The sequence below is a fragment of the Ursus americanus genome, chromosome 28 (genome assembly GCF_024610735.1).
Source record: "Ursus americanus isolate L20-20 chromosome 28, mUrsAme1.1.p, whole genome shotgun sequence".
Classification (NCBI taxonomy): domain Eukaryota; kingdom Metazoa; phylum Chordata; class Mammalia; order Carnivora; family Ursidae; genus Ursus; species Ursus americanus.
In genome coordinates this window covers 12,282,690-12,307,862 of record NC_142154.1, presented here as the reverse complement: position 1 = coordinate 12,307,862, position 25,173 = coordinate 12,282,690, and the positions used below count along the sequence as shown (strand labels likewise).

The following is a 25,173-nucleotide window of genomic DNA, read 5'->3' as shown; positions in this document are numbered from 1 at the left end:
AGCCCACTGCTTGTTTTGGTAAATCAAGTTGTATTGAAACATAGTCTGGACCATCACTTTGCATATCTTTAGATGCTAATCCTGACCAAGAATGATTTCTATTTGGCTGTTTGGAAAACCACTAACATTTTTCACTTTAGAAAACATTAAATAATAAACAAGTTGTGATGTAGTACTCTGGATAACTTCTGTCAGTTTAGTACAACGTATTATTGGTACCTAAGAGTCATATTTTCAATGATTTCTCTCTTTCCGCTTCAGTTATACAGTTATGTGACCACAAAGGAAATGAATCATTAAAATGGATCTAAAGATAATGGCATTTTTGGCACTATACCAGCAGAGATAAGCAGTTGTCCCTGAGCCCTTATGACCCATAAATCCAAAAATATTTACTTTCTGCCCCTGTACAGAAAAAGTTGCCAATCCGTGTTCTAGACAGAAAGTTACATAAGCGGTACTGATTATGTAACAATCTAAAGAAAATACCAAACTCTTTCCTCAGAGGATGATTCATCAAAAATGGTTTTTCTCCCTAAACATTCAAAAATGAGACCGTGCAACTGACTTAAATAACCCAGAGCAGTTCCTCTAGAGCCAAGGGCATGAAACATTTCAACGATACTCCAAAGGCCCACCTGCCATAATTGAGACTCAATATTTGGTCAATTTGATCTATTCTATTTTAGGCTTAAACATTAAATACATGATTCACTATCAGCAAAACAAAATACAAACCAACCCCTATGTTGCAGTTGGAGCATAAAGAGAGGACACAGGGGGTCTAACTAAATGACACAGGCTAAGGACCAAGTTCCAAGGTCACTGATGGGGACGTTGACGTGGAACAGAGGAACAAGCTCTTTACTGAGAGTCAGGAATATATGCTATTCTCATTACTTTTATTCATTAATAACTACAATAACCCGCATTATCCTTTATTGACTCTTTTCTATACGTATGGCTCTATGTTATACCTGCTTCCTTTTTGTTCATTCTAACAACTCCATTATAAGGCAAGTTGCATCATGCCCATTTTACTGATGGATAAACTCAATTTCAGAGAGGTAGAGGGAGTTGCCACAGGAGGTCCCAAGCTGGGAAGCAGGCTGTAATGTGCAATCGTTTCCTTGCCCCCGGAGCCACCCAGGCTGCTCTGAGTGCTGCCCCACCTGTTGCTTCCTTATGTGACCTTGGTAAGTCATTTTTAGTCTCTGGACTTCAGTCTCCAGATTCAACCTTCTGTTGGATCGGCCATCGAAGCAGGTGCTCTGTGTGAGGTCCTGCATTTCTACAATCATGTGAAATTTTTCCCTGACTTTCACCACCAGGTCCTGGGAGAGAAGCAGCGCAGCGCTCGTTGCGGGGAAGGGACTCAACCATGCTGGCTAAGTAAAGGAGGGAAGGACGAGTGACCGAATTCTCTTCCTTTTGGGGAAGACGTTTTCCCTCTTACTACAGCCTTTAACAGTCCTTTTCTTTAAGTCCAGTGCTCCAGGTGGATTTCCTTAAGGAAGCACTAAAATTCATGAAAAGCATTCTATGTGTAAAGCATCAGCATGACACAGGCTGTACAAAGATGAATTAATCAGCCGTCCAGCTAATATAATGCTAATATCTTAATAGGGCAACTTGGTCATTTATCCAGTTAAGGGTAAAAGCGTCTGTTTCAGGGAGGTAACATTTTTATAGGCTTGAGATGAGAGAGAACTTGTGTCTGTGATGAATAGAAAAGACGACAAAGAAGTGACATCTGAATGAATCTTGAAGGATATTTAGTATTGTATCGATCGGCTATCAAGCTTCCATCCACAGAACTGGAGGACATGTTTTGTAGAATAAATACGGTAAATTTGTGGATAATCCGAAAATCCTTTTGTATTTAGTATTTTGGCAGATCATACAGTTCTTTGTATCTAATTGTGTTAATTAGGCTAATACCAAATTAAATTATGGTCAGAGAATACAAATTAAGAATGCTGGAGCGAGAATACGTAACAAGGAAAAGATGTCGTGCTAGTAGACTCTACCTACCAGAAGAAGCCGATATTTCTTCTCATGTGCCAACACGTACTGGTGGACCATGGCTGCCTAGAACGATGGTGCTCAAGTGTGCTTTCTGGACCACCCGCACAGCATCACCTGGGAACTGGTTAGAAATGCAAATCCTCACACACACACGACCCCCCAGCCTTGCTGAATCAGAAACTCTCCGGGTGGGCAATGTGTGTTTTCATCAGCCCTCCAGGCTACCCTGATGTTCATTCAAGTTTGGAAACTATTGGTCCAAAGGATAAAAGTCAGGTGTTGGATAAAATTCTGATGCTGGGTTGGGTCCCATAGAAAATATCATTGTACTGATAAAGAATGTCCGTCCCAGGCAAGGAGTCAGGAGTGGGAGCATGTGTGATAGTAGTTACGATTCCTGCCTAAGTCAACAGCACTCACTTGAATGCTGTCCTGCCTTGTGTGGTCTCTGAAACATTTCCCTGATCACTAACATGATGCTTATGCAAATCAAGCAGCAATGAATAGGGTCACCGTGTAGGAAGTCCCACCACACCTCCAAGTACAGAAAAAGAATTGGCTGGGAGAGGGATATTTCTCAATAGTGATTAACTTTCCCAATAAATAAAAGAAAACAGACAAGAACAGTCACTACTGGTTACAAAAGATATAGGGGCTGGAACAGCACAGTTTACGACCTAGAAGCCTTACTAGGTATTATATTTGGATCATATTAAGTTTACACAAGATAAAGCCAGAGATGTTTAACTCTGATGAAACTATTCAGAGATGACAATGGCTGGGATGAGAGTGCAGACTACAGCTTCTCTTCCACCTCTAAAAGGGCAAGGTATGGAGCAAGAGCACACACACCCCATTCTTCTGGTCATTTTCTGATGTGCACAATGTCTTCTTCACCATCTACTAAGTTTACAGACCATCTACTAAGGATCTGCTGTAAGTCTATCGTTATGAGATGTCAACGGGGGTGAAGCCAAATCACTCACTCTGGGAGAAAGATCCAGAGAAGGTGGGTCAACTGGAAAGAGGGTAGTTGGTCTGTAGAAGTGGCCCAGGGCCTGTGCCCATTGGGAAGTTACAAACTATTAGAGGAGTTCCAAAAATTTAAAACAAAATATGTTTTTTTAAAGGTTCAGAATACCTTCTTTCTAGTAAAGTTAAATGCACTCTCCATGGAACACACTTCCCCACTCCAGATAAGCTTTCACAAAACAAGCTTGATAATGATCTCAGTTTGACAGACGCACCCACAGGACTCTGCAAATTCAGAGCAAGAATCAGGATTTTTGCGGGAGGTAACTTCACACTGGTTTATGATTGTTCCCCAGATGTTATTTCAGGTGTGAAATGCTATCTGACCAAATCATTAAAAATAACAGAAGAGATGTATTTATTAAAATGAATATGTTTATAATGATAGCACACTAGTTGTCAAACACTGGAAGTCACACTATTGATAGATAAGAAATTATGATTTTGATAGAAAACACAATTTACCAACAGGGAAAAAATGAGATATTTTTTCACTACTTTGAAATCCTATATCTGAAAAAATTAAAAAAGACAGAAGGAGAGAGACAGAGAGAGGTAATGTTGTTTAAAAAAAAAAAAAAAGTGGGGGGGCGCCTGAGTGGCACAGTGGTTAAGCGTCTGCCTTCGGCTCAGGGCGTGATCCTGGCGTTATGGGATCGAGCCCCACATCAGGCTCCTCTGCTATGAGCCTGCTTCTTCCTCTCCCACTCCCCCTGCTTGTGTTCCCTCTCTCGCTGGCTGTCTCTATCTCTGTCGAATAAATAAATAAAATCTTTAAAAAAAAAAAAAAAGTGGAGGGGTGTCTGGGTGGCACAGTTGGTTAAGCGACTGACTTTTGGTTTCAGCTCATGTTATGATCTCATGACCTTGATCTCAGGGTCATGATATCAAGCCCCACATAGGGCTCCATGCTCAATGCGCAAAGTCTGCTTGAGATTCTTTCTCTCCTTCTCCCTCTGCCCCTCCCACTTGTGCTCTCTCTCTTTAAACAAATAATTAAATACATAAATCTTAAAAAAAGAAAGTGGGAATATTTTATGTAGCCTGAAAGATGGAAGTCAGGTGAGATCAGAATGATAGATAAATTCATCATCTAAAACATGAGCAAAAGCAAGTCATAGCAAAAAAGTTTTCAGAAGCAGGGTCAGGTGGGAGAATGTAAGGGTGCATGGCAGGTAAACCGTGGATGCTCTGAGCTTGCAGGCAGGAGATACTGGAAGCAGAAGATGGCCAGAGAAACTATCAGAGTCACTGGCTGGCACAGCATATGTAGACCAGCTGGCTGAGATAGCACCGTCCTCTCCCCTTGGTGCCAAGCAATGACTAGCAAGAGCCCTTGAATGCAAGCATGAGCCGTGACCACGGGCAGTAAGCCAGAGAGGAAAGCTTTAGGTGATAGGTGGTAACAGGAACTAGTGATAACTGGGAGGAATGGGAAGGAGCAAGTCTGAACTACCGGCTCAGCCTGTCCAGTCGCATATCCCAGCCCTCCTCGCTATCAGGGAAGACAGGACACAGTAAGCAAAAATAGCATCCATGGATGGCAGGACAGGGACACAGAGACACACATTAAGATGAGCAGGAAACATGACAAACCAGAATATCTAAGGGATAAAGCACCGAACAGGAGCTTTTAAATGTCTACTTAATATTCTCAGAAACAAGATGGCATCATCTCACTTATGAAACAATCATAAGCTGATACAAAAATTTAAAAGATGGCACTTCAATACATGGATGGGATGGCACAGTGGTCATGATGCACAAGACAATGAGAAAGCTGGAAGGCCAAATGGAGGAATTCACCCTGGAAGGAAAAGTCATGGCAAGAATGAGAAAGAAAAGCTAGCAGGCATAGAGGACAGATAGAAGGGTCTAGGAGGCACTCTCTCCATTTCATGTTCCAGAACAGAGTAAAAAGGAAGCAACAGAACACACTACCCAAGACCTGAAGGAAAACACTCAATTCCTTAGAATAAAAAGTTCCTCCTTACGAAACAAAATAATTTAAAAAAAAAAATACCATAAACAAAACTCAACTATATTTGCCTGTAAGGAAATGCAAAATTACTGAAGGACAAAAACAGACATAAAAATAAAAGATAAGCAACGGACTGAGAGAAAAAATACTTGCGATCTCTAACAAACAACTGTTAATGCTGGAAGTTATAAAGAATTACGGAAGAAAAAGCCCAACTGAAAACTGGACAAATGTTACAGAAGAAACTCACAGAAAAGTAAATACAAATGACCACGTTCTTTACCGTGATAATCCTCAAAGTACAAATTAAAACAAGGAGAGTCTCAACCTATGAGATTGCCAAAAACTAAGAGCGATAAAAATAGATACTCGGTAGTGAGGAGGTGGGGAAACGGTAAACGTATTGTAAGAGAGGGCATATCCGTTCCTCCTGGAGGGCAATTTGCCAGGATCTCCTAAATTTAACAGTGTGCATCCCCTGGATCCTGACTTCCATCTGCAGGCTCTGTCCTGGCTGCTGACAACAGTTAGCTTTCGTGAAATGCTAGAAGCCAGATGGAGTTTTAAGTATTTTATAGAAGTTACTATCTTCAATACTCCTAATAGCCCCTAATGAACGTTACTATTACTATCCTCATTTTATAGCTGAGGAAACTAAGTCACAGAGGGGCCAAGGAACATTTCTTAAACAACAGTAAATGGAGATGGGCAGGATTTGAGCCCAGGCAGTCTGTCCGGACTGTCTGCTCTTAAACACATGTTATTTCTTATAAGATATATTCTCATCTGTGTATGAAAACATACAAAGGGTGCTCATCACAGTATCATTTATAATCCTAAAAAAGTAGGAAAAAGCATCAACTGCCAGTAGAGAGACAAACAAATAACACATCATACTATGGAATATTACGGACTATGTAAAAGAAAGGAGATATGTTTACATGGAAAAACATAGTCAGTCTTGAATACATTTAGTGAAGTACCAAAACGCTTACTGCAGAATAATATGGACATTGCAGTATTTTAATTAAAAATATACACATGTGTATTTATGTGTGTGTGTAAATGCACAAAAAAACAGGCAGAAAAAGTGAATGAATCAAATCATATGCAGATAATGGATGTTATCCTGAGGGAGGGAAGCCCAGTGGATTTCAGGGCAGGAAAGGCATGGAGTTCAAAGGGCATTTCCATCTACGTGTACATTTGATGGCATCACACTAAGGATGTATTCACATCTTTTCTTATGTATAATTAAAGTAGAATCAAGGGAACATTTTCTTAAGCAGTTGCTTTATGCCAGGTGTAACGCTGTTACAGTGGCCTTATCTCCTTTAAAACAACTTTATGTGAATATTACTATTATCATTATTGTTATTAATTTAATAACACATATGTTATTTTATATATTTATATATATATATATATATATATATATTATAAATAAGAGTCAGTGGATTTAAATGCTTTGCTGCAAAGGCCTTGATACACAAGAGGTGTCGATTTGAGCTCCGCTCCGTTGCAGAAGATGAGAAAGGCGGCCTAACGATGTAGAGACAAGAAGAGAGAAATGGGTGTGCAGGCTACAGATGGCATAGCAGTGCCGGGCTTACCGCAGCGGTCTCGGATGACCAGGTTCCGGCCTTCCTTCAGGTGGATGGTGAGAAGGTAGGCAAAAGGACTGGGCAGGTTACTCAAGCCATCGCCAGCTTCCCCAAACATCTATACGGACAGAGAAGTAAGTTCAGTCTGCTGTTTGGGGACCGAGTAAGAGAATTTCAGGACAAAAGCAAAAGTTACTACAGAAGCCAATCTTCAAGCTTCATCTCCCATCCCCCACCTTGGTGACCTGGTTACAGTGATTATTAACGCATCCTTTATGTTTCTCCCCAGTGGGAGCTCATCAGAATTCCTGATAATATCTTTGCAATATTAACGCTCCCCCCTCCAAAAAAAAAATCACACAAGTGGTAGGCCAGTATCTGAAATACCCTTAAGCTCAGTGATTTCCTGCAGGATTCTTTCTTCTAGAACTCGTGGTGGAGCCCAGAGGAAGTAGCATCTGTGGTGTCCGCATGTGTCCTGCAGACACATATCTACACTCAGATGCAAAGTGGCTTCTTCATTTTCTCCCCTTCCCACCAAGCCCTTCCTCTCTGGCACACCTCCTCCACGTGTCATAAAAACATTTCCGTTCACGACCACTGCGCTGTCAGCCTCCTGGGCCCGCATGTCCGTCGGGTGCATGCCCCTCCCGTGTCCATATGTGACACACTCTGAGTGCTCTCCCCTTTGCATACTTTTCCTCTGTTCCCTGGCCCACACTGTGGTGTCTCCTCCATTTACCCTCAGTCTTGCCTCCCCTCAACACGGCTCACTTCCCTGTCCAGGAATGCATCTGCTCCTACCAGCCACAAGGTCAACTCCAAGTCCATTTTTGAATATTCAATGAATCCAAGTCAAGTGTTGAACTACAGTGTTGCACTAGTTCAAATTTTTGTCTTTCCAAAGAGAAAGGGCAGATAAAGTAATTGATCATTCACTTATTGGACATTCAATTAATTGATTTTGTGGCTGGGCCTCCCTTGACAACCTTCTTTTGAAAGTTCCCCCATCCGGGTTTCAAAGCACTTCAGAATGGCTTTGTCTCCTTTACTGTCCCACTCAGCTGCATAGCTGCTCTGTATTTTTAGAAAAATCGGTCCCAGTCTGACAGATCGATAGACCCTGAATTAATCTTTTCCAGCTCTAATGTGCAAGGCCTGTCTTTGTAGGTGGGTACGGGTCCATGTGCTTTAAAAACAGGCAAGGAAATACAGATCCACACATTTGATAAGAAATAATATTTCCTTTAGTGTTTGTTTTTAAGGAACGTCACTCACAGATTGTTCTTCAAATTGTTGGGAGGTCAGAGAAGCATTCAGATCACCACTTCCACATAGCTTCTGTAAAAAAGAAAGAAAAAAAAAATCCCGCTTTCAAAAGGCAAAATGGTATCAACCTACAGGGATATCCTTTATCGGGTCTTTCCCTCTGAGTCTGCCATCTGTGTGCTCAGGTTCAAGTGTGCAGGCTGCCTGGCGGCACATGTGGCAAGTCCTGGCAATAAAAGTTTGATTCCGTGGGGCCCCTCTGGCTACAGCCTCTCTACCACCTTAGCCATCAATCAGAGTGTGGGTAAGGCTGTTATTCTGCTCTACCACTAGGCTGCTCCGTTATCCCTAGTTCATCCAGGGTTTAGCACGCAAGCAGCTTTGTTCTGGTGAATGCAATGGGAGCAGCAGAGTCACCCCACCTGGTCCCTCCCAGGGTGGGACTGCCTGGCCCTCTGCCACCAACGAGAAGTGGACAGATCACGTGCTGGAGACCTGGGTTGGTTGCTCAGGAGGAAATATTTCAAAATGTGAGCTGGGAGACCTTCCTGCAACCATACTTTCATTGAGTCCATACAATCACCAACCAAAAAGGAAGAAATGCAAATTCGGAATGGATGGTCTCAGAATGGAAGGTGTGTGGGTTTCCTACTTGAAGATACCTACGAAACAATCCCCCAGGGCAATGAAATGGGCAATGGTCAGTAGTTAGTGGAGGACACAGTAGGCATGTCCATTGTCTTATATGCACAAATGCAGGGTCCAGAGGAGCTCTTGGACTCCTTGAGGGTTTCTGGACTGGAGATAAGGATGGCTGTCTGCACGGAAAGGCAGAGTGGAAGGGAAGTGAGCTAATGGTCTTCCAGCATTTTGGATATGTTCCTGTTTGGCTGGTGTATTCCCATCCCAGCCCTACTGTCCCTGAATATAATTCACTTACTTCAGAATCTTTCACCAGGATCAAGGGTGAGTTCCAACACTTCACCCTTTCCCCTAGGGCTCCCAGCACTGCAGTCACTAGAGGCCCCCGACCCTGGAAGGACCACCGCTGCCCAGCCAGGAAACGAGCCCTGAGCCCCAGTGTGGGAGGCCAGTTAGCAGACCAGAAAAGGGGCACCAGCAGGGTCTTCTCTCCTCACCTCCCCCTCTGGCTCTTCATACCCCCTATGTTGCTCTATGTAAAAACACACCCAGGTAGGTTGGACAGGACTACCTGAAGACTGCTTTAGGAACCTTACACAGAACCTTACTCAACTCCCCCAGTTTCTAAAGATTTGCCCTCATGCCTTTTACACCGCACACTATTATTTCCTGGAAGCCTGGCAACTCTTCTGCTTGATTTACAAAGCCAATAGAGACCGGCCACGTCTTCAAGGGCAGAGCCAACAAAGTACAATCTGCTGTCTGATCCTGTGTAGCCTGAGACCCATCAGTAATGTCTCCCATTTTAGGAAATACATCAAAACTCCACTTCATCAAGCCTGTTCGAAGGTAGTTCCACAAAGCTACCAGCGCTGGGCTCAAAATTTCCAGAGTGCATAGTTATTAGCCAAAGATCCAAAGATCATGGTGGTCCAGAATCTTCTATTGCCAAGGAGAACAGCGGGTGGCTAGGAGCTTTGAAGCCGTCACCCCTCAGAGGGCACACCAAACACGCTCTCCCCCAAATTGGCCTCACTGTACTTAATGATAACATTAATTAAGGGACCAAATGAGTCCACATAACCACCGCCACTTACATGCTATCAAAAATGAACACAGAGCTTTTATTCAAATATGCGGTAAGTCTTCCACTTACAACAACATGGAAATTAAATGTGAAGAATGACATTAATTCAATATTATGGCTGGTTTTACTCACAGAAAAGTCACAGAACTTAAAGTTATGGTTCCCACAGCCACCGTAACTGTCACACGCCATATATACACACCAACGAAGGAAAGCGATCACCGTAAAGAAGAGCAGAAATGCTACGCAGGCACCGAGGACCAAGTTATGGCTGCTGGGGGACACATAACGTTGAATATTCCCTTCCATTCTGCATACAGCCTAACGTATTATCCACTGAGTAGAAGTCACATGATTTCACTTCTTTGTAAACCTAGTGACTACATCAATGAGTTTTTCTTGAAAAAGAGCCCAAGTACGATTTTCCTCATAGGAATCCCTGGTATCCCACAATCTAGAATGTATTTTTGCTATTCTCAACAAGCCTAATCGAGCACTCTGTTTTTTATTTTACTTTTGAAAAGTTAACATACAAAAAACTGACTTTTGGCGTGTGTGTACAGAACTACAATTTTTGACACACGTATATATTTTGGGACCACCACAACAATCCAGACAGAACAGTTCTCTTCCCCGATAACACTCTTTCATGCTATCCCACTGGAGTTAAACCATCCCCAGCCCACAGCAACCAGTTACCTGTCTTCCTTACCTTTTCCAGAATATTCTACACATGGTCTCACTCTGTATGCAAACCTGACATCTGACATCTTTCACTCAGCACAATGCCTTTGAAACGCATCCAAGTGGTCCTCTGTATAAATTATTCAAACGTTTTTCATTGTTGACTAGTATTCCATTGTATACATGTGCCATAGTTTATCCAATATGTGCTGGCTTCAAAAAATTTCAACCAAATGATTTCCAAGGACTCAGGGAAAGATAAATAATTTTGAATACCATCAATGTTAAAAAATTTAATATGACAGGGGCGCCTAGGTGGCTCAGTTAGTTAAGTGTCCAACTATTGATTTCGGCTCAGGTCATGATCTCAGGGTTGTGAGATCAAGCCTTGCATCAGGCTCTGCCCTGGGTGTGGAGCCTGCTTAAGATTCTCTCTCCTCCTCTCCCTCTGTTCCTCCCCACCCCACCATCATGCATACTCTTTCTCAGAAAAAAAAAAAAAAGTTTAAAATGACAAAACAGGCTAATTACTTAGAAACATTGAAAAATACAGCACCAACATCTTGGCATGAAAATTAGTACAAGGTTAGCCATCTCTCACACATCTCTCACTGCTGCTTCTTGGATGAGTGGTTTTATGCTTTTGGTTTGGTTTTGTTTTTAATGACAGAGAGTTTGCATTGGTATTTCCATTCTACCTAAATAGAAATTGGTGGGAAGGTAATATATTTTGCATTCTCTTTAGATGAGAGTCCTGTATCGGCAAGAATGCAAATATATTAAGATTCAGCAGGATATGGGGAGATACTAGCATGGATGGGGTAATTATATCAAAAAAGAAAATCTCCCCTACTCACCAAGGATCTTAAGAGCAAAACCACTGAGGAGGGTAAACATTTTCCTTTTGTGTACGCTAAGTGTGATCTTGTACAAACACCCCCTCCCACGTGGCTCATGTGCAGGCTCTCACCATGAAGTACACACAGGAAGTCAAATTATAAACCATGTAAACAATCACTGGGTATTTAAACTTCAGTACAAGGAGACATAAACCCACACCCAGAAAAGCTAAACGAGTAAAATGCTGGCCGAGAAGAGCACTTCTACAGTCTCTGAAAAATACTCAAGAGTGTGTCAGTATAGCAAAAAATACATGGGATACATATGTACTTAATGACTGCACCTGTCGAGGTTCCTGAGCATTGGAACACTCTGGAAGACAGCATTCATGAACACAAATACATATAAGACAAAGGAAGTAGCAAAATGAGTGAAGGGGATGGGATGGCTAAACACCCCAAGGCAGAGCCTGGATACGGTGACCAATCAAAACAACCCAGATGGCACCGAAAGGACAAAATTAATATGTCTGTTCAGAAAAAATGAGGTCTACCAACTGGCTGAGTCTACCTATTAAATTTGTACACAACTTTTCAGGAGACTATTGATCATACAATCAAGGGCTACCTGTTTAGTTCCCCCCCAACACCCCTAAGATTGTTCTCTGTGATTACCCTGGAATAATGATATGCAAAATGGAAGTCACGCAGTCATGCGTGTGTATGTGTGCACGCGTGTACGTATATACCCTATTCAATCACATGTCGGTATAAAGCAGTGGTCAGCAAAGTCCAACCCACCACCTGTTTTTATAGATAAGGTTTAAACTTTGAAAAGCAGCCCCACCTATTCATGTATATATAGTCTATGGCTGATCTCATGATACAATATCAGGGCTGAGAAGTGGCAACAGAGGTATTGTGGGCCACAAAACTAGACATATTTATTATCTGGCCTTTCGTGGAAAAAGTTTGCCAACCCCTGTATAATCAACCTTTCTTTTCATGCTCAGTAATATTTGTCCACTGACCTCCCACGCATTGTTTTCACACTAGTTATCAGTAGGTGGTTTAAAAGAATAATGGTCCCCTTTACATTTGCTTTAGTACTTTACAATTTACAAATACACAACGCACCTATTAAGTGGCCAACAGGCTGTCATGGGTATCCCCAATTTACAAATAAGGGAGCCAAAGCGAAAAGGATAATTGGTTGCTGAAGGGAAACCAAAGAGTTAGGCCTTCACTTGAGTGTCTTGGGTCCTCCACTCTTTTCACTGTGTCCCAACCGTGTCCGGATCCAGGAGAATCCAAAAATAGAACGCCCAACTCTTTGCAGGGTGGATAAGACTTGGGAATCAGAAAGACCTGATTTCGAATCCCACTTGTTCTACTTCCTAGTTTTATGTCCTTGCAAACATTTACTTAAAATTCAAGACATGGGAACATCTCCAAAAGGGCCAGAAAAGATACTTACCTTACAGATTGTTAGTTGAAAAACTCATTCATTCAAAGGCTATCACCGGGCCAGACACTAGGCTACTTGTATGCAGAGGGAGGCAAACAGATGTGGTCCCATGAGATAATACTCATATACTGTACGTAGCAGAGTTCCTTATATATAACCTCTCAGAAAGTGGTCCTGGTGTTGCTTTTCTATTAGTATGTTGTATTACTAGTATGATTATTATTAAGACAGGGGATGTGTTTAGGAAGACTGGAGGAAAAAAACTCAAAGAAGGTGGTCAGCCAAATAAGCCCCTCCCTTCGTTCCAATTGTCCCTTCCACTCTGACACTTTCATCATGACAGAGAGAGAGGGGTTGGCTAATGAAGTCTCAGGACAGTCTCAGGAGGTGTCCCTTTTCACGCATGGCTCATTGGCCTAGACGTGCTTCCTCCATGGCTCTCCTCCAAGGCAAACCTTCCACTTAATGCTATCCCCAGGGTCTACAGCAGGTGTTACAAGCACCAGCTGTATACTACCGATCCCTGCCTATGAGCAACACCAGTATTGAGCCCACAGGGCTCCTTCATATCCTACTCCTTGGTTCCCCCAGGTAGTCTCACAGGATTGCCCGACAGAACGGGACAGCCTGCCTGACTCAGCCTCCGACCATTGCCCCCGACACCATTGCCCTGCTATTCTGGAAACACACCAGGCACTCTCCTGCCTCCCCGAAGCCTGTACACTTACTGTTCTCTCCTCCAGAGATACTCTTCCTCCAGACACGCACACACCTGACTTCCTCGCCTTCTCTAGGTCTCTGGAGAAATGCGACCAACCCAGAAGAGGTCTTTCCAGACCACTCTGTTCAAAACTACCACCGTGACCCGAGCACTCCCAATCGCCTTCTCTGCTTTGCTTGTCTCCATCATACCTAGCCCTCTCTGAACATATCTGTAGGCTGCCCCCATTGGGATCAGGATGAGATCTCCATGAGGAAGTGGATTTTTGTCTGCTTTGTTGACTGCTGTGTTCCTGGTGCCTAAGCAGCAGCCACATAGTAGGCACTCAACAGAGGAGAAAGGAGTGCGGGAAGAAGAAAAAAGAGGCCAACCCCGTGAAAGACCCTGGAATGTGGCTGATGGGCCTGGTTCGCTGACACCATGATGGTGAGTAATGATTTTGCAGATAAGTCACGAACAGTAAGGAACACGTCATTGAAGGGTAAAGAAACGAATGTACCTGTTGAGTTGTGCCAGCTGTAGACTATTTCCTCTGTACTGGTTTGTCATTGTGCTTCTCTGTGGTCACTAAACTGAAGCTCTGTGGTTGCCTAGTAGTGTTTCTGGAAACATCCCGATAAGGTGCTTCTCTAAACCACTCAACTAATCTGCATAAGCTAGCACCAAATCTAGTTATTTAAAACCCCAACTGCCAAACGAAATGTCAGGAAATCCCCAGTGGGGGATTACATGGATGATGAGGTGCTGGGGGGCAATAATCCTTCCATTCAGGATTATTAGTTGCTGAGCATGATAATAAGGCCATTCAACTACTATAATTACCCTCGCCTTTAAAAGGACACAGTGGACACACAAAAATAACTATCTTCCTTTGAGGGGCGCCTGGGTGGCTCACTCCGCTGAGGGTCAGCTCTGGATTTCGGCTCAGGTCATGGTCTCCCGGTGGTGGGATCGAGCCCCTCATTGGGGCTCCATGCTCAGTGGGGAGCCTGCTGGCGATTCTCTCTCTGCCCCTCCCCCCACTTGCATGTTCTCTCTCTAAAATAAATAAATCTTAAAAAAAAAAAACCTCCCTTGATTACCAATTTTTTTAGATCTCCAGCTCTGAGTTGTCGCATTTCCAAACTCCTGATGCGCACAGAGTTTTATGCACAGGGCTTGGATTCAAACCGTCCTGGATTTAGCTCCTGGCTCTAACACTTACTAGCTTGACAACATCAGGTAAGCCATTAAACCTTCTCAGCCCTCATGACATTCTGGAAAATGTAATGATAAAAACCACCATAATAACTCTAACAAAGACAACTATAATCGTAGCAGGGAGTCCATGTTAGGTGTTTGTGCTGCCACATATTTCTGGACTAACAGCCTTCTATTCTTTCAGCCTTAAAATTTTACTTTGCACGAAACTCAGCTACTCGGCTTTACTTCCCATCTGAGTCTGAGGCAACATGCCCCCCTCTTCAAGCCCTTCCTGACCACCTGCTATGTGACTCCTCTCCACTCACCACAACCAGTCATCTAGCACGGACCAGGGGATGGGACCACCTCAGATACGATCCTTAGTCATTTTTTCCAGTATCTGGGCCTACTCTCAACTCCACCACAACCCTGAGGACGGGAACGAGTGGCAACTTTCTGTATTTTCTAAATACCTGAGTTTATGAGGCAGGAGAGAGTTATCTTTTAAAATAAGTACTGGGGAATGAAGTGAGAAGAAAATGCAAGAGAAAAAAGAAAGAAAAAAGAAGCTACTCTCCCTCTGGGTCTCCTTAACTGCAGCTTCTTCATATTTAATCTGACATTTAGGAACACCTTTAGAGTTCGTCCTCCCCCTTTTTACCCCCTCCCCTCAAGGCCTCCTCCCCTCAAGACCTTCCCCAACGCAGCTGAACTTCTCGCAGCCCCACAGCACCTAGCATGGCCTGTGGCTTGAAAATCAGCTGCGGAGAAACATGAGTCAATATACGTCATGTAGTGACACCTGGGTGGCTCGGTCAGTTGAGTATCCAGCTCTTGGTTTTAGCTCATGTCATGATCTCAGGGTTGTGACATCAAGCCCCACACAGGGCTCCACGCTCAGCCTGCAGAATCTGCCTGAGATTCTCGTTCTCCCTCTCCTTCTCCCCCACTTCTTAAATAAATGATTAAATATTTTAAAATATGTATATATATATATTTTTTTCACATACACAAGGTTTGCAAAAAGCTGGGACAGGAAGAAAAAAGGCATCGTGTCTATTCTTTGGGAGCTTCCAATCTAATAAAAGATGTCAACGTCTAAACAACCAACCAAATACAAGGTGGTGGATGGGTTTGGCAAAACAAAGGCAGGGTGATGATACTGATTGTACAGTCGGTGTCCTTTACCACCTCCCATGCCCAGTTTTGGTGACAACGGCAAGCAGAATAAAACTGTAAGACCACCTTTCATCCATCAGAGGCCAGACATACAAAGTCATCTTAAGGAGGCAGTCTGGTTGCCAGGCAACCATGCAAGGCTATCAGCCTGACTGAAAGTGATAATTACACAGCTAATAAAATAATGTGTCAAAAAAAAAAGTGGGGGGAGAGATCATGCAAGAAAGCCTGGGTGAAAGTTTGGACTTTCCTCTGAACCCTATGGTGGGAAAAGAGAGCCCATCCCACAGGACTTTAAGAACCTTGGCTTCATGGCCTTGGCAGAATGGCATGTGGATGTGGATGTCGTTGGCCCAAGCAAAGTGTGAGTATGTCAAGTTCTCATTTGGAGTTCAATCCCTATTGTGAAATGGATGGCATACCAGACACCATTCAGTGGAGAACCTATCCATTCTCCTTGCAGGGATTTGTGTTCACAAAACAATCTCCTGATTCTATGTGACTTCTCATATAGACTGACTTCAACGAGTCAATACACCCAACAGATTCTCCAAAGTATTTCCAGGCCCTGATATAATTATTGCTCACTCCACTTGAATGAAGTTGATGCTGATTATGATTTGACTCCTCAAATAACTTGACAATAATGAAACAGTGAGTCATGGGTTTTGGGTTATCATGAGTCAGTCCTCCGAGCCAGATGGTCACTGGACAGTTAGTACAGGTCTTGGAGGCTGGTGATCTTCTCAGGGTCTTACCCAGTGACACCAATTGCTGACTACCAATTTGCCTTCCCTTCTCTACCCCCTCTACCTGTTCCAAACCCTTTCTCCTTCTACAGAATTCTACAGAAAGCAGAATGAGGTTAATGTTCAATGACAGCAAAAGTGGCATGCTACGTACAAAGGCAGGGTGATGATATTGATTGCACAATCGGGAAAACCCAGACAGGAAAGGAGAATTACAGCTGGGCCTTGAAGGGTGAGAGGATTTCCATAAGAGAAGAAGAAAAAAGACAGATGTGAGACGGATCAATGAAGATTACAGAGACCATGAGAAGCAAGGAAAGGGAATAGTCTAACATCATTCACAGGCTTTTCACCAGGGCCACCAAGTGAATAATGGTGATGTTGCCAAGAAACAACAGTCTGTATCCATCAGGGCACTTCAGAGAGACAAAATTCTGTCAAAACAGAAGTTGAGATCGGGTTTCTGTGGACTATCCAGTGTGGTATGAATCTGGGGCCCAAGACAAGGTCTGGAGAATCTTCTTCTCACAAATGCATCCTTTACTCTAAACCTACTTTCTTCCACTTTGGTTTTAGGGCTGGTTGAAGCACCTGCCTTGAGACTATCCCAGGGTTCCATGTGGCCTCTGCGTTCTCACACTCCTTGTTCCTCCTCCCTCTTAATTTTCTTCTTTGCTTTCTCATTCCATTTCCCCATAACTGCAAGCACACGCCTCACTTCATTGCTGATCCTGGCAGGACTGGGAAAAAACTGGAAGCCATTCAGATGACACCATTATTTGGGGGTCTTATCCCACAGCTTCAGGCTCAGCCTTGAAGTTTCCCTTGGACATAAAACATGTGAGACAAAATCAATGGGTACTCCGATCACAGATGTTCCTTTCTTTACCCCTCCCCGCTCTGGAAAGCTACAGACAAAATCAGCTACACCAAGGATACTCCGCAAGCATCTGATTGTCCTAGTGGTACACCAGGCTTGTCACATGCCAACCATTTCTTCCCTCCTCATTGCTTTTCCCATTCCACGAAAGTGATAGTACCCTGTCCACTATTCATTAGGAAGAAAACAGATGACCCATATCTTAGGTACGGGTTCACCAACCCCAAAACTCACATGACGGATTCACCGGGACTTCCGTCTTCATTGAAAAAAAGGCAGAGAACACATTCAGGTTTAAAGCTCGTATCGGACTTGAGCTGGAAAGTCTACACCTGTCTAAATCTCTCTGTTTTCAGTTAATATCATACAGAAAGAAATTTCATTTACAGTATGCTTCTTTCCAAAAAAACCCAAAAAATAAACCAAAAAGTCTGACTTTAATGAAACCATAAACTGAACAGAACTCACAATAAAGGCACTGACAAAAGCTGTACTAACCTGAATACGCACATTACTATCATTGATTTCCTCATACACAAATAGTGATTGAGCACATGCTACGTGTCAGGCACACAACAAGTTCCTAAGAAAACAAAGAGAAATTGGACATGACTCCCCTAGACCTACCCATAGACCAAATTACACAGCCTAGTGGGGAAGATAAGCAAGAGAGTGGCTAACTTCTATACCACGTAATAAACTCTAGATCCTCAGGTAGTGGGAGAAGCCTACCCAATATGGTGGAAGGGAGCTCAAAATGGGGATAGACAGGGCAATGGACTTGACCACATGTGATCCTATAGGTCTGATTAGCTGCAGCCCAGGCCCTCCATCCTCTGCAAACAGGAAACCAAGCAAATACACAGCACTCAAGTGGCCATGGGGGGATCAGTCTCAGTTTCTACCTTGTACATCCTAGAACAGGAAAAGAGAAGCAAAAGATTCGTATTCAAAAAAGAAGTTTGGAGCCACCTGGCTGGCTCAGTCAATGAAGCACGCAACCCTTAATCTCAGGGTTGTGAGTTCGAGCCCCATGTTCAGTACAGAGATTACTTAAAAATAAAATCTTAGGGGCGCCTGGGTGGCACAGCGGTTGGGCGTCTGCCTTCGGCTCAGGGCGTGATCCTGGCGTTATGGGATCGAGCCCCACATCAGGCTCCTCTGCTATGAGCCTGCTTCTTCCTCTCCCACTCCCCCTGCTTGTGTTCCCTCTCTCGCTGGCTGTCTCTCTCTCTGTCAAATAAATAAAATCTTAAAAAAAAAAAATCTTAAAAAAAAAGTTTGTTTTCTTTTAAGTGGGTGAGTTAAAAAGGAAAGTTATGTAAAATAACTCTGTATTCCAAGATTTTTTTGCATGTAGCCCAGAGAAGAGAAAGTAACCACTAACAATCATCCGTCAACCATCCATTTACCATTGCGAACCAGCCCCTCAGCACAGCCTACCCTTCCCAGCACACATCACACCAGAAAGTTCCTCAAACCTCTATCTCAGGTGCAGCAAAATGCTCACCACCCCCAATTACCTCACCCACACTTCAGGCCTGTGTCCGCCATACTTATTCACCTATCAAATCTACGCCAGTTTGCACAAAGCCTCACACGAATGCCTGTCAATCCTGATGCACTGATATCCTCCATCCACGAAGCTGCCAAGAGGCAAGGCTTAGATGTTTTGCACAGACAGTTCCAATATCTTCTTGCCTCTTATGCTACCTTTAGAGCTATACAAAGCTGTCTCTTAATACATCAAAACTTGAAGACAGGGTCACTTTCCTATCCATCTCTATTTCAAGTCATAACCTTTATGGTATCTGAGTTAGGGTAGGTATTCGGATATATAGTCAGCAAAACAACTTCACAGCACTAACTTAAAAAAAAATATTCTAGGGGCACCTGGGTGGCTCAGTCAGTTAAATGCCTGACTCCTGGTTTCAGTTCAGGTCATGATCTCAGGGTCCTAGGATGGAGCTGTGCATCAGGCTCCCTGCTCAGTGGGGAGTCTGCTTGTCCCTCTCCCTCCTCTCCTCCCTCCATGCTCATGCTTGCTCTCTCTCTCATTCTCTCTCTCATAAAAATAAAATCTTTAAAAAAGTAATATTAAAAAATTATTCTAATCTGAGAGTGTTAACTTATCAAAGCCAAGAAACCCACCCAGTTTTCTGATCAGTTAATAATGTAACAAGAAGGTTAAGATCAACTTCAGTATCCACGTGATCCCGGCGTTATGGGATCAAGCCCCACATCAGGCTCCTCCGCTGTGAGCCTGCTTCTTCCTCTCCCACTCCCCCTGCTTGTGTTCCCTCTCTCGCTGGCTGTCTCTATCTCTGTCGAATAAATAAAATCTTTAAAAAAAAAAAAAACTTCAGTATCCAACTCGACATGTTACCCGTTTCACACTGAACTATGAATTATTAATTATGTTTAATAATTCACCTGATTTATATTTTGATTAGTGGAAATACATATTTCAAATTTATAAACAACAGTAAAAACCATAACATTGTTACAAAAAGAATTTCATAAAGGTAAATGGTAAGGAAAAAGACAATTAAGCCAGTTAATGGTGACTTATCATCATGTTTCTAAAGGAATCTGGTCACAACATCCTCCAAATTCCGTAATGACAACCAAATATATCACACAATTAAATATAAATATATGACACACAATATATGACACCCCAATATATGATGGGATTTGGTTCTGAAAGAAAAACCAAAACTCCCAGTTGAATATCCAGGTTTGTATTGCAGTTATAACAGTAACCTGGAATCCCCACAAAAAAAATTAACTTCTTCTCTCAAAACTGCAACCTACTGTAGTGTCATTAATGGGGAATTTACAAAAAAAAAAAAAAACTGATTAAACTGATCACCAAGATTTAGTAATCTGGGGCTGAATTTATTTTAAACTTATTCTAGAAATACAAGATCTGTCTCATAATTGTATTTGGCTCTTTTATCTTATCTAAATACTAAAGCTTTGCAAAATCAATGAATCCATAAGGATTTGCATCCTTCAGTTTATTTTTGTTTTTTAAGAGAATGCAAGTGAAGCTGTCCACAGGCAAGCGAGTCTTGTCCACATGTGCACAAGCACAGCCAAATGCACACACATATGCGTGAGACCAGAGCAAGCTCAAACTCTCCGACAGTCAAAGGGAGACACACATTCATACATTTCTTAGGAATATCAACATGCATTTTTGTCTACAGTAGGACTGAGCAGTGGTAGAGAGACAGACAGACACACACACACACTTAAAGCAAAAAGTTCGAGGAAAAGTTACGCTTTTAATTTCTTTGCCAGGGAGACGGAAAAAGGAAAACTCATCCAACAGGGCTTTTAATGCCTTAAAGTATCCCAGAGAGGTTATTTGTACGAGTTTTAAAATACATAGAGGTCAACCCTAAAACGAATGGGAGCAGTGGGTGCAATCAATACTACCTGAATTTAAATTCTTGTAAATGACATCCTCTCCATCCAAGCTAACCACAAAAATAACTCAACCAAATTTTCCAAGGCAAGGAGTACACTTCGAAAGGAGAGAAAAAGAGAAAGGAATAGGAAAGTGCCCAACCCTGGTCTCACCTCTGGCTCTCCCAGTGCATCCTCTCCAATGGGAGATTTCTGGAGCAGATCCAAGATGCCATTGCTGGAAGGCCTCCTGTCCTCGGCAGGAGAGGCATAGGCCTCCTCGGAGTCTGTTTCCACCACGTGGAGGTGGCCTGCTTCTTCCTGGCTCCAATCCAATTCTTCTTCAGACTGCTTCAAGGAGCTACTGCTGCTCTTGGGAAAGATCCCTGCCGTCGATAGGCTGCTGGGCACCGAGGTGTAGGATGACTGGGGCCCAGAGTAAGGCCTCCCTTCTGGGGCCAGGGCCTCAGCCTCCAGGAGGTCAGGGACAGAGAGGCTGAGGCGGCGGTCCAGGGAACGCCGTGCCCTTAGGTCTAGGGGCTTGTTCGGGTTCTTTTTCACTCTCTTCTTGCTCAAGTTGATTAACAAAGGCCTGGTCCGCTGTTTCAAAGAGCCCCAGACAGACGGTTTATCCATATCCATGACTGCGTGAGGACCAAGAAAGTCACTCCATGAGAGAGCGCCTTTCTAGAGCAAACCACTTCAGCGGCTCCTAGAAAACACAATATAAGGAGAATATAAATGAGCCTTCTTGGTGGTGTCCAAGCCCATCAAAGTGTAAAACGTGACTAGAAAGTCTCACCTTTCCACTAAGTGACCAAGACTGAAATATTTGATTGGTAATGTCTACAAATATTTTTTTTAAAAGCATTTTTAAGAAACTGAATTTTTGGGGCGCCTGGGTGGCACAGCGGTTAAGCGTCTGCCTTCGGCTCAGGGCGTGATCCCGGCGTTATGGGATCGAGCCCCACATCAGGCTCCTCTGCTGTGAGCCTGCTTCTTCCTCTCCCACTCCCCCTGCTTATGTTCCCTCTCTCGCTGGCTGTCTATCTCTGTCAAATAAATAAATAAAATCTTAAAAAAAAAAAAAAGAAACTGAATTTTTAAGATTTCTATCAAAGTACTTAGAGAAAAATTCTAGTAATGAATGGAACTATGAGGTTGATGTGAAAAGAACATTTCATAAGAAGACTGCTTTCTCTGACTTAGTTCACTCAGCATAATGTCCTCCCTCCCGGTTCAGCCATGTTGTTGCAAATGGCAGGATTTCCTCCTTTAATATGGCTAACTCATATTCCATTGTATATACACACCACATTTTTTTACCCGTTCATCCCTTAATAACCACTTAGATCGTTTCCTTATCTTGGCCACTGTGAATAATACTATAGTGAACAGGGGAGTGAGGAAATGCTGATTTCATTTTGGGAGGATATATATACCCAAAACCATAGGATACTTCTAGTTTTAGTTTTTTGAGGAAACTCCATATTGTTCTCCATGTGTCTGTATCAGTTTACCTTCCTACCAACAGTGCATAAGGGCTCTCTTCCTTCCACATTCTCCCCAAAACTTGTGATCTTTTGCTTTGTTTTTAATAATAGCCATGTATAGCTGAAGTTTGCTAAGAAAGTAGATCTTCTATGCTCTCACCACATACACACACAAATTGTAACTATGTGAGGTGATGGATATGTTAATTAACTTGATTGTGGTACTCATTTCACAATGCATATATAACTAAATTGTCATGTTGTATACCCTAAAATAAATATATATATATATATATATATTACATATATATATATTATACACATATATATATATATTACACACACACACACACACACACATATACATGTATATATACATGTAATTTCTACACATATAATATTTGTTTGTTTCCTGAATAAAACTTGGGGGAAAAAAGACTACTTTCTTATGTCCTCTCCAGGGAAAGCAGAGCTAAAACTACCATAATAACAGCATCTTTAACCAGTATGATCAAATAACCGATGCCTTTCAATGTCTGAACCAGGGTAGGCAAAGAGTTTCTCTATGAAACCAGTTGTAAATATTTTAGACTTTACAGGCCACATGGTGTGTGATAATTACTCAATTCTTCTGTTTTGGCACCAAAGGAGACCTGGACAACATCTGTGTGAGTGTAGCCATATTCCAATAAAATTTTATTTACAAAAATGCAGCAGAGTGCTGTTGGCCAATCCCTGCTTTAAACTTAACACCTTCCTTTCCAGTATGACAGGTGCATTTTGAAGGACAAACACATACTCATGTCAACAAAAATTCCACCTGATACCTTAAAACTTCATAGTAAAATAAGGTTGACTAAAGAGAAAAGCATTTATGGAAGTGAAAGGTCTGTTCTTGTTCCAATGTACCAAGGCAGAAAAAATGGCAAAACTATAAGGGAAATCTCAGGAAATGCAAGCTTCAGAGCTTTAGCTTGAGAATGTATGATTGAAAGTGTTTCCCACAAACAGTTGGGTTGAATGACAGGAATGCTTCACAAATACATATGTAATTATACAGAACATTAAATGCTATGCAGGAAAGGAGGTAATTTGACATATTACAGACTGGACTCATTAGGGATCAAATCAAAGTCAAATCTGGATGCAAAAGAATTAAATCGACCAGTTTCTTTCACCATCCACAAAAATAAACTCAAAATGGATTAAAGACCTGAATGTGAGACCCGAAACCATAAAAATCCTAGAAGAGAGCACAGGCAGTAATCTTTTTGACATTGGCCATAGCAACATTTTTCTAGCTATGTCACCTGAGGCAAGGGAAATAAAAGCAAAAATAAACTACTGGGAAACAATCAACAAAACTAAAAGGTAACCTGCTGAATGGGAGAAGATATTTGAAAATGACATATCTGATAAAGGGTTAGTATCCAAAATATATAAAGAACTTATATAACTCATTACCCAGAAAACAAATAATCCAATTAAAAATGGGCAGAAGACATGAACAGACATTTCTCCAAAGATACCCAGATGGCCAAAGACACTTGAAAAGATATGCAACATCACTCATCATCTGGGCCATGCAAGTCAAAACTACAATGATATATCACCTCACACCTGTCAGAACGGCTAAAATCAAAAACACAAGAAACAACAAGTATTGGCAACGATGCGGAGAAAAAGGAACCCTCATGCACTGTTGGTAGGAATGCAAATTGATGCAGCCACTGTGGAAAACAGCATGGAGGTTCCTAAAAAATTAAAAATAGATCTATCCTTTGATCCAGGAATTGCACTACTGGGTATTTACCTAAAGAATACAAAACACTAATTCAATGGGATACATGCACCCTTATGTTTATTGAAGCATTACTTGTAATAGCCAAACTATGGAAGCAGCCCAAATGTCCATCAAGAGATGAATGGGGGGGTGCCTGGGTGGCTCAGTCATTAGGCATCCACCTTCGGCTCAGATCATGATCCCAGAGTCCAGGATCGAGCCCCATGTCAGGCTCCCTGATCCGCAGGAAACTTGCTTCTCCCTTCCCACTTCCCCTGCTTGTGTTCCCTCTCCCGCTGTCTCTCTCTCTCTCTCTCTCTCTCTCTGTCAAATAAATAAATAAAATCTTTTTAAAAATAGATGAATGGCTGAAGATACACATACACACGTGTGCGCACATAATGTAATATTCAGCCATAAAAAAGAAGGAAATCTTGCCATTTGCAAAAACATAGATAGAGCTAGAGAGTACAATGCTAAGTGAAATATGTCAGAAAAAGACAAATACCATATGATCTCATTCATATGTGCAATTTAGGAAACAAATGATCAAAGGAAGGAGAGACAAAGAAACCAAGAGAACAAACTGATTGTTACCAGAGGGGCGGTGGGTGGGTAGATGGGGAGAATAGGGGATAAGGATTAAAGAGTACACTTATAATAATGAAAACTAATGATTTTTTTAAAAAGATAATTATCTGGAGGCCTTAGGGGTTTAATCCAAAAAAATCAAATTTGGAGAAATAAACCTTGCTCCATGTGTCAAATAGCTCATAATAGATCCTTCCAATACGAAAAAGAACAGTAGGGTCAGGTAATTCTGACCTGGCCTGTACTTACATTGCCGTGTTTGCCTGAGGATAAAATAGGCCAAGAGCCACAAGAAAACACATTTTCTAAAATCAAGGACTCCAAGCATTTGTACCCATCCCTGTCTTACTCTAGGACAGGATATTTAGTCATTGGGAAGTCACTGCCTTTTGAGGAGCAGGACGGTGAGAGTACAGCTTTTGCTGGATCACTGGAGGACCACCACTACAGGCAAGCCCTTCTTCCAGGATGGAATGGGTATCTTCAGAAGGTAATGCAGAGATGAAGAGCTTGGGTTCCAGAGACAGACTCCATGGGTTGGAAT

The 25,173-nt window shown here is 42.4% G+C and overlaps 1 protein-coding gene across 2 annotated transcripts in view; it reads right to left on the bottom strand.

Moving 5' to 3' along the window:
- The window catches only part of MCTP2 (multiple C2 and transmembrane domain containing 2), a 242,000-nt gene that overhangs the window by 167,824 nt on the left and 49,003 nt on the right, over window positions 1-25,173 (bottom strand). The window contains exons 2-4 of one of the 2 annotated variants that reach the window (XM_045812980.2): window positions 20,937-21,474; window positions 7,924-7,986; window positions 6,655-6,763 (exon numbers count right to left, since the gene is read on the bottom strand). In XM_045812980.2, coding sequence (XP_045668936.1) covers window positions 6,655-6,763; window positions 7,924-7,986; window positions 20,937-21,404 — 640 coding nt within the window. In that variant the 5' untranslated portion in view covers window positions 21,405-21,474. The remainder of the gene's footprint in view (window positions 1-6,654; window positions 6,764-7,923; window positions 7,987-20,936; window positions 21,475-25,173) is intronic. The other variant, XM_045812981.2, reaches the window with a different exon arrangement.